Here is a 10,558-nt window from a genome sequence, read left to right as displayed (position 1 = left end):
AAAAACAAAAACAAAAGCGAAAGAAAAACGCTTAAATACGAGAGTTGAGCTGCGCCACGCAGAATAAGGAAATAGCGATTTTATACCTTGAGTGATATTTATTATTTGTCACTAAGGTGTTTCTAACATGAGCAGATGTCTAAAGCATATTCACAAGGATTAAAGAAGTTATGAAAAAGAATAAAGAATGAATTGAAAAACAAAGAAACCAGAACCATAAATCAATTTAAAACCAGGATTTCCGTATACGTTTTAGTCAAATACTGCCACGTCCTGGAGAAGTTGTGTAACGTAGAAAACTGCACATGCATAATCTAATAAAAAAACAAGTAATAAAAACTCAGTGAGTGTTTTAGCGCAATTTTCTGACGTCATGGGATCACAACACTAAGAGATAGTAACATTAGACCTTCCTTAACATAATGCCGAAAACCCGAAGTCTCTAGGTGGTCTGGTTGAGGAGGAGATAGAAGTGCAAGATTGGTGCGCACAGACAGAACAGAAATCATGAGTTAACAAGCGCAATTTTGTCCGGTGGAAAATTGCGCTAAAAACATTTTAACATTAGCCTATATAAAATACATTCTCTGTGACTGATGCAGTCTTTGTCTATAATTAATGTAAATACTCACTTTATGTAATATCTGATGTGCCGAGGGTTAAACCTCTTCAGTCGAGCTCATCATCTTCATCATCTTCATCATTCCTGGCTGTCCATCATCAAAGACCATGATCATGACTCTGAAGACTGGAGTAATGATGCTGAAAATTCAGCTTTGATCACAGGAATAAATTACACTTTACTATATATTCACATAGAAAACTGATTTACCTTGTTTTACCTTGGAATAATATTTCACAGTTTTTACTGTATTTTTGATCAAATAAATTCAGCCTTGGTGAGCAGAAGAGACTCTTTCAAAAACATTAAAAAATCTCACCGACCCAAAACTTTTGTATAGCTTTAATTTGCTGTTGGTTTACTTTTTTCTCTGTAAGTCCTTGAGAAGCTTGTTTTAAGAGAGCAATATAAAATAAAGTTTATTGTGCTTACACTACATTTATTATTAGCAGTCTAGTTAACTAAAACTTACTTGTTTTTGGTCATTAAAATAAAACTGAAATAAAATATTAAAATAAAAACGTTGAAAAATTAGAAATGTTGACTTGGCAAATAACTGAAATAAATAATTGAAATCAATAAAATTACTAAAATAAAAAAAGAAAGGTACATATAACTATTTAAATAATAATAGTATTATGACAAAAACATAAAATTACTAAATAAAAGCTAATTCATAATATTGTTAAATACTTTAATAGTATATAATAATACTAAAATAACGCTGACTATTAGCGTTATTTTACATGTATTTTATTTGAAGTTATAATTTTATTACAAATATTTGGGACATAAATACAAAATTACACTGATTGTCAATACAATATATCATGTCACATATTTTGAGGCTGTTTATGGTTATTATTCTGCATACAATGAACACATTTCAGGTTTTATTTTGAAAAGTGTAATAACATTATAAATGTGTCCTACAAAATATAATACAGCAAGTTTTTTTTCACATAAAAACAATTGTTATTCCCCTGAGGAACATCACGGGACTGAAGAAATGTTGTATTTCACAGGAACGATTCGAACAGAGGAAACATATGTAAGTGCACTTAAAGGGTTTGCTCTAGTTTCAGTAACGTAATTCTGTGAGATTACAGGAGAATGATCAGCTGTTGGCTCTTAAAGTTCAGTCCGACACAGTTAATCCTGTTAATATCTGATGTGTCGAGGGATTAAACCTCTTCACTCAACAGTGGAGTCCAGACGCCGCTCACAGAACCCGAGCCAGCGCTACCGTCATCATCATCATCTTCATCATGATCTCGGGCTGGTCTGGGTCAGGTGACCTTCTGCTCAGAGTTGATCTCGCTGTAGATCTTGTTGACGATATGAGACAGATCTAGAGACTGGGTCAACATCTTCAAGAGCTCCTCGTCCGCCTGGATTCCCTCCATGAACTCGTCCAGAGACAGAACACCTAAACACACACAGTTACAGATTTACACTGTAGCATTAGCATATTAATTAGCATATTAATTCAGAAAGACAGATGCATTGCAAAAACTCTTCTGGGAGTTTATCTGAGACCACACTCAAGAGTGTTAAAAGTGTTTCAAATAAGAGTGTTAAAGGAACACTGAAGCAGTGTTAAAGTTAATGAGATAATTAAGTGATTAATTGATTGATGATTGAGCGTTGTTGAAGACACCTGATGTTAACAAGCTGAATCACCAAAGGAGAAAAATCAACATTTTAAAGTCACCATTATGATGATCGGTGTTTGCTTTAGTTGGGCTCTTGATCCTTAAATTATTAACACTAGATTTTGTTTGGCTGCTGGAACTGAGTTGTAATAGCAAGATGAACACAGAGAAAAGATGATAAGGTGGTGTTGGTTTTGTTTTCACATAATAATCATTTGATCTGAATCACTGAACTCATTTAGAGCCTAATCTCTGAGTTAGGGTTACCCTATTGATTACAGCAACACTGATGGATGGATGGATGGATGGATGGATGGATGGATGGATGGATGGATGGATGGATGGATGGATGGATGGATGGATGGATGGATGGATGGATGGATGGATGGATGGATGGATGGATGGATGGATGGATGGATGGATGGATGGATGGATGGATGGATGGATGGATGGATGGATGGATGGATGGATGGATGGATGGATGGATGGATGGATGGATGGATGGATGGATGGATGGATGGATGGATGGATGGATGGATGGATGGATGGATGGATGGATAGATGGATAGATAGATAGATAGATAGATAGATAGATAGATAAATGGATGGATGAATGGATGGATGTATGGATGGATGGATAGATAGATAGATAGATAGATAGATAGATAGATAGATAGATAGATAGATAGATAGATTACCATCTCCATTCAGATCAATCTTGTCGAACACCATGTCAGTGAACTCTTCTGCTGAAAGCTCCTGCTCTATTCCACTAATGGCTCGAATGGCCTGAAGAGGAAAAACAACAGCAGATGAAAGTGAGTTCAGTGAGTCCTGAGGATCCTCTTACACAGACTCAGAGTCATCATTAGACAGTCCCTCCAGGATTTCGCGATTTTTTTGTGTGATTTTTGCGATCAAAATGACTGATTTTGTGGTGGTAATTTCCAGAAATTTGCGAAAAAATTTGCGATTTTTATATTTTATAATTAGGACATCACATTTACAATAATAGTATTATGTCAGATGCACAATAGTCATACATGACACAAATCACAAACAAAATGCATAAAACTTGTTTATTTTGGTCTAATCAAATTCTCATCAAATGAAAAACTTTTGAAACAACCTATGGGCAATTTTTTTTACCTGACCTATGTAAACATTAACAGCAGGTGTAGTAATCAGGCATGTGATTGGCGAAGGACAAAAAAGCAGGAAAATATACTGAAATTCAATCAGGCAATCATACATTTCACAATTTTATATTTATATATGAATGTCAAGAATTCAGAAGTGTGTATATTTATATAGCCTACACTACACTACACAGAAATAACATACAATTAAATTATGCTTATTTTAAATGTATTGTGCAGACTAGGTATACAAAAATATAGGCTTTTAATAATCTTTCAGTGCGCAAAACCATGAAAATATTAAACGCTTCAAAACAGAGCGCACAAAGCGCGTATGCGCATCGGGGGCGCAGAATGATGTGCTCAAAGCAACATGGAGTCACAGTGTGCAGCGCTGCACAAGTGCGCATTTATAAGTTCACGGCACAAAGCGAAGAAATGTCGAGCGCACAAATCCTAGTGTCTATCTGTCCAACAGTTTATTGATAATTTGTTTCTTCACAGTTTTAAATTCCAGTTATTGTGCGTGTGATACCGAGTCCTTGTGATGTGTGTGATCTAACAGGCACACGGTAGCGCGAGTCGTTTAAAAACAGCAACAAACTCCAACAAAATAAAGTCATTTTATGCAAATACACAGCCTTTTCTCTACAGATCAAGCATTATAATGTGAATATCATATTGGAGAGAGTTTTACCGTGCATGTATGCTGCTGTAACCGGACGAGGCGCGCGCGCTGTTTGAATACTGAATGGAGAATGTTTGACAGCCGCAAAGGAGGGAAAACGAGTTTTCGTAAACTTTAATGATGTAAATAGACTTCTGTCCCTCACATTAAGCTATGAAATAGGCTTCAGATGAATTTGTCACCCAAAAAAAAAAGCGGGAGGCGCCGAAAAGCGCGCTGTTTGCATCCCTGTACTTGGAAAGGAAGGAAAAATGCATCTCTTTGCCATCTGTAACCATGGTGACGTGCCGCCCGGTGTGGCCCTGTTGCACGGGGACGGCGATTGTGGTTTAAATGCGTTTTACATTACAGGCTTCAGTAAATCGAGGAAAAGGAGTTTCCGCTTTCCCCGCAACATCTGTATCCACGTAAAAATGCATTGAAACTTTAATTAAACTAGAGATATTTCAATTGGGTGATTATAATTTAATGTTTTGTGAGGTATTTTTCATTTTTGTGATTATTTTGCGGTTAAATTAGGAATTATGCAGGATCGCAAAAAAATGCGACAATTTGTTGATTTTGCGTTGTATTCAGCGATCGCGGAATCGCGAAAAACTGGAGGGACTGATTAGACGATGTTCAGCACAGATGGAGGGTGTCACTGGTTTAATCTGGTTCCTCCAGCAGGAGGCGCTGAAGAGAATCACGTCCTCAAACCTTGAAGATCAGCAGCAGCTCGTCGCGCTCGATGCATCCGCTGCCGTCCATGTCGTAGAGCTTGAAGTACCAGCGTAACTTCTGCTGAACGCCTCCCTTCAGGACCAGACTCAGAGCAGCCACGTACTCCATGAAGTCTATACAGCCGTCCTGACACACACACACACACACACATCAAACTATTATACTGGACCACATATGTATCTGTTTATACACTATATTGGCAAAAGTTTTGGGACGTCTGCCTTTACATCACATGAACTTTAATGACATCCCATTCTTAATCCGTAGGGTTTGATATAGAGTTGACAGCTATAACAGCTTCAACTCTTCTGGGAAGGCTTTCCACAGGGTTAGGGAGTGTGTTTGTGGGAATTTTTGACCATTCTTCTAGAAGCTCATTAGTGAGGTCAGGCACTGATGTTGGACGAGAAGCTCTCAGTCTCGCTCTAGTTCATCCCAAAGCTGTTCTATGGGGTTGAGTCCAGTTCCTCCACACCAGACTCCTCATCCATGTCTTTATGGACCTGCTTTGTCAAGTCAAGTCATTTATACAGTGAGAAAAATAAGTATTTGAACACCCTGCTATTTTGCAAGTTCTCCCACTTGGAAATCATGGAGGGGTCTGAAATTGTCATCGTAGGTGCATGTCCACTGTGAGAGACATAATCTAAAAAAAAAATCCAGAAATCACAATATATGATTTTTTAACTCTTTATTTGTATGATACAGCTGCAAATAAGTATTTGAACACCTGTCTATCAGCTAGAATTCTGACCCTCAAAGACCTGTTAGTCTGCCTTTAAAATGTCCACCTCCACTCCATTTATTATCCTAAATTAGATGCACCTGTTTGAGGTCGTTAGCTGCATAAAGACACCTGTCCACCCCATACAATCAGTAAGAATCCAACTACTAACATGGCCAAGACCAAAGAGCAGTCCAAAGACACTAGAGACAAAATTGTACACCTCCACAAGGCTGGAAAGGGCTACGGGGAAATTGCCAAGCAGCTTGGTGAAAAAAGGTCCACTGTTGGAGCAATCATTAGAAAATGGAAGAAGCTAAACATGACTGTCAATCTCCCTCGGACTGGGGCTCCATGCAAGATCTCACCTCGTGGGGTCTCAATGATCATAAGAAAGGTGAGAAATTAGCCCAGAACTACACGGGAGGAGCTGGTCAATGACCTGAAAAGAGCTGGGACCACCGTTTCCAAGGTTACTGTTGGTAATACACTAAGACGTCATGGTTTTGTAATCATGCATGGCACGGAAGGTTCCCCCGCTTAAACCAGCACGTCAAGGCCCGTCTTAAGTTTGCCAATGACCATTTGGATGATCCAGAGGAGTCATGGGAGAAAGTCATGTGGTCAGATGAGACCAAAATAGAACTTTTTGGTCATAATTCCACTAAACGTGTTTGGAGGAAGAAAAATTATGAGTACCATCCCAAGAACACCATCCCTACTGTGAAGCATGGGGGTGGTAGCATCATGCTTTGGGGGTGTTTTTCTGCACATGGGACAGGGCGACTGCACTGTATTAAGGAGAGGATGACCGGGGCCATGTATTGCGAGATTTTGGGGAACAACCTCCTTCCCTCAGTTAGAGCATTGAAGATGGGTCGAGGCTGGGTCTTCCAACATGACAATGACCCGAAGCACACAGCCAGGATAACCAAGGAGTGGCTCTGTAAGAAGCATATCAAGGTTCTGGCGTGGCCTAGCCAGTCTCCAGACCTAAACCCAATAGAGAATCTTTGGAGGGAGCTCAAACTCCGTGTTTCTCAGCGACAGCCCAGAAACCTGACTGATCTAGAGAAGATCTGTGTGGAGGAGTGGGCCAAAATCCCTCCTCAGTGTGTGCAAACCTGGTGAAAAACTACAGGAAACGTTTGACCTCTGTAATTGCAAACAAAGGCTACTGTACCAAATATTAACATTGATTTTCTCAGGTGTTCAAATACTTATTTGCAGCTGTATCATACAAATAAATAGTTAAAAAATCATACATTGTGATTTCTGGATTTTTTTTTTTTAGATTATGTCTCTCACAGTGGACATGCACCTACGATGACAATTTCAGACCCCTCCATGATTTCTAAGTGGGAGAACTTGCAAAATAGCAGGGTGTTCAAATACTTATTTTCCTCACTGTATATCGCTTTTAACAATGTAGATTGTTCCAAAGCAGCTTTACATTGATAATAGGAAATTAAAGTAAAGTGTTTAGGCTTTATAGCAGCTCTAGAATAAAGTTATTGTCCAGCTAAAGTTAGTTTGATTGATTCACTTCCGTCGCAACGATCATTAGTTATTAACTTAGGGGCCGCTAACACGACACCATTTAACAGAAAACTATTAAGTTCTTTCAGCGCAAACTACAACGCTTTCTCTGTAGAGAGTTAAAGAGAGGGAAGGAGGCCTTCACAGGGAAGAGCCTAGTGGACATTTCAGGACTGCTCTGTGGTCGTGTCCAGGCGCAGATCCTTCGTCAGATCTGGATACGGCCTGGATCCGGCAGACTGCGGTAAACCTCGGGATAAACACAGACACTAATACTAGTGTAGATGCCATTCTTCTTATGATGTAACGAGTACATCAGGATTTATGGGAAGTGTTCCCGGTTCCAGCTGACCTAATCTATGCAGCCTAACATTGAATTATAGAAGTCTATAATGTATTATGTGAATGCTAGGTCAAAGAGATGTGTCTTTAGTCTAGCTTTGAACTGACAGAGTGTGTCTGATTCCCGGACAATGGTAGGAAGACTGTTCCAGAGTTTTGGTGCTAAATAGGAGAAGGATCTACCGCCAGCAGTCGATTTTGATATTCTAGGTATTATCATCGGAATTTTGAGATTGCAATAGATGTGAAGGACTGTAATGCGTTAAGAGCTCGCTCAAGTACTGCGGAGCTAAACCATTTAGTGCTTTGTAAGTGATCAGCAATATTTTAAAATTGATGCGATGTTTAATAGGGAGCCAATGCAGTGTTGACAGAACCGGGCTAATATGGTCATACTTCCTGGTTCTGGTAAGAACTCGAGCTGCTGCGTTTTGAACTAGCTGTAGTTTGTTTATTAAGCGTGCAGGGCAACCACCCAGTAGAGCATTACTATAATCTAGCCTTGATGCCATGAACGCATGAACTAACTGTCCAGAGTTTTGGTGCTAAATAGGAAAAGGATCTACCGCCAGCAGTCGATTTTGATATTCTAGGTATTATACGGTAATGGTATACCATAACGGTTCGAGAGATATGCGAATAACAGACACACACAAACACAGACAGACAGACAGACATTTCTGTAATTTATAGATAGATTGAATATCAAATATTTTTTTCTGGTGACAAATGAAAGCCGTGTTCAGAAATAAAGCCTCGTTCTGAGCACACAAACCCCTCAGTTAACCAGATTAGCGGCTCTGATGGGATTCAGTGAGGATCTCTGACCTGTGCAGTGCTGCTGTTTATCTGACTTTACCGTATTAACATATATATCTCATTACCCACAATCCTCAGCTGAAGGGACGTGAGGAAACGCACCTCATTTAACCCTCGTTATATCAGCACTTATACTGACTTTACACTTACAATTACCTGAAACTCCTGCTATAAATATTAAACAATTCATTACTTTCCTGAAAACAAAACTACGTAACTTACAATGAAACATCAATAACGTTTTAAATATATGAATAACCAAATAATATTATTATTATTAATAATAATTGGGTCCTTCCTGGTATTCGGTGTTTTTTTGTCATCATAAAATCATGTAGAAAATCAATTTTGTTTGGTCAAGCTCAGGTAAATAAATTTCACCATTTATTAAGCAAAATAAGTGAAATGGAGGATCACAAATGTCCACCCTGTTTTAGAGACAACTTAAATATTATGATTGTAATTTATGGGCTCTTTGGTATATCAGTAAATAAAATATCAGAAAATATTAATATTGTGCAAGAATTCTACCTACTTTCTCACAAACGCATAATTTTACTTTTTTCGTTTTCAGATACAAATGCCTAAAAGGTGTTTTTGTTTACTTTTTAAAGTACTGCGATATTAATACTCCAGTAAATTTTAATTTTCACTTAATTATTTTGCTGATTTTATGAAATTATTGTAAAAAAAACAACAAAAAAAACAATTGCTTAACAGGATGGAAAAGTGATAACAGAGTGGACAAAATAATAACATCCTATATCGCTCACATAACCAGTTACATCATTACTTTAGTTTGAACTGAATTTAGTTTGGAAACAATAATTGCAAAATAACTTTAAATACAAACATGAATTACTTTCACAAACAGATATAACAGGGTGGATATTCTGAGCTAAAATTATAATTGCTAAAAAATAAAAAAAAGTAATAATTTAATATATTAGAAAGAATCATTTCTAATATATATATATTATGCAACAATAAAAAAATAAATAAAAAAAAACACCAAAAAAAAAAAAACCCAGTAAATAATAAATGCGTTTCTTACATCGTTCATGTCGAAGGTCTTGAACATGGTCGTGACGTACTGGTTTGAGGACTCTGACAGATTCTTCAGCCCGAAGAACTTCTTGAACTCGTAGAACGTGAGCTGACCGGACGGACACTCGGTCATGAACTTCCGGTACCACTGGTGCGACTCGCACGCGTTCAGATCCTCCAGAGACGAACCGGGCGAGTTACCCATGATGCCGCTGTACCGGAGGAGGACCGGGAGAAATCGCCCGTTCGGTCCTGGGTTCCCCTCACATATACACACACACACACACACACTGACTGAGAGACGAGCTCAGCGCGCGGGACAGGATGAGTGAGTCTCGACCAATCCCCGCGCGAGGGGCCCGGGATCACCGCTGACGTCACTCTCCTGGCTGGCTGTTGTTTTCAGAGAATTAGCGCGAATTAACGGTCAACTGCACACAGCTGAACCTATCTATCTATCCATTTATCAATCATATATATATATCCATCCGTCCAACCGTTCCTACATATCTATCTGTCCACCCATCCATTCTATCTAACTATCAATCAATTAATTAATCTGATCTATTCATCCAGCTGAAGTGAAGCAAGACAGTAGATAGCATACATCGCGGAGACGTCTGTGAACATCACATTCGAACGACCGTTTTTAGTAGTTAACGAGCCGTCTTCCTTACATCTATACGACGTCTATATGATGAATCTTCAACAGTAGAAATTACACACTGACACACAGAGCCGGATCGGAGCGGATCAGTAGACGCGGGGTCTGCATTGTGCCACTCGCATCCAGTGTAAACACGGAAATATATAGCCTATATATATTAAATAATTAAATCAAATACATACATTGATGGCTCATTGTTCAGTTGATCAGCATACAATTTGACAAGCGTTAAAAACCATTGTTGCATTTTTTCCCTTATACCAGTACATAACAAAAACCTTTATTTAGAGATTTTGCATCGGTTAATGTAGTTTCACTGATCCATTTAGTCTTACTACATTAATATTTACGAGGGGCACCTACACTTAAATAGCTTTTCTTGCTTTCAGCACAGAATAATAAAATATAAGCATATAAGCATGACACACTTAAATAATGCTTTAAATGATTTGCTAAGGGCAACTCTTACTGGTAACAAATCAGAATATATAAATAAATAAAACACAGGAACACTTTCTGGAACCCGTCGTGCACAACAGCCTTTACATGTGTTCGCTTGATCCCTCAGTAGAAAAAAATACATGCAAAAAAAT

At 38.4% G+C, this 10,558-nt stretch overlaps 1 protein-coding gene across 1 annotated transcript; it reads right to left on the bottom strand.

Moving 5' to 3' along the window:
- Positions 1-1,185: 1,185 nt before the first annotated feature.
- Positions 1,186-9,751, bottom strand: LOC308702488 (guanylyl cyclase-activating protein 1-like). Its single transcript, XM_081385366.1, has 4 exons — positions 9,306-9,751; positions 4,804-4,953; positions 2,976-3,066; positions 1,186-2,051 (listed from the first exon to the last, which is right to left on the bottom strand). Exons 1-4 carry the CDS (start codon positions 9,501-9,503, stop codon positions 1,912-1,914), a joined length of 579 nt encoding a protein of 192 aa, XP_081241492.1. The 5' UTR covers positions 9,504-9,751; the 3' UTR covers positions 1,186-1,911.
- Positions 9,752-10,558: the final 807 nt, after the last annotated feature.

Source organism: Scardinius erythrophthalmus (genome assembly GCF_964197995.2).
Source record: "Scardinius erythrophthalmus genome assembly, chromosome: 14".
In the NCBI taxonomy this organism is placed as follows: domain Eukaryota; kingdom Metazoa; phylum Chordata; class Actinopteri; order Cypriniformes; family Leuciscidae; genus Scardinius; species Scardinius erythrophthalmus.
This window is presented reverse-complemented; position numbering and strand designations above follow the sequence as displayed.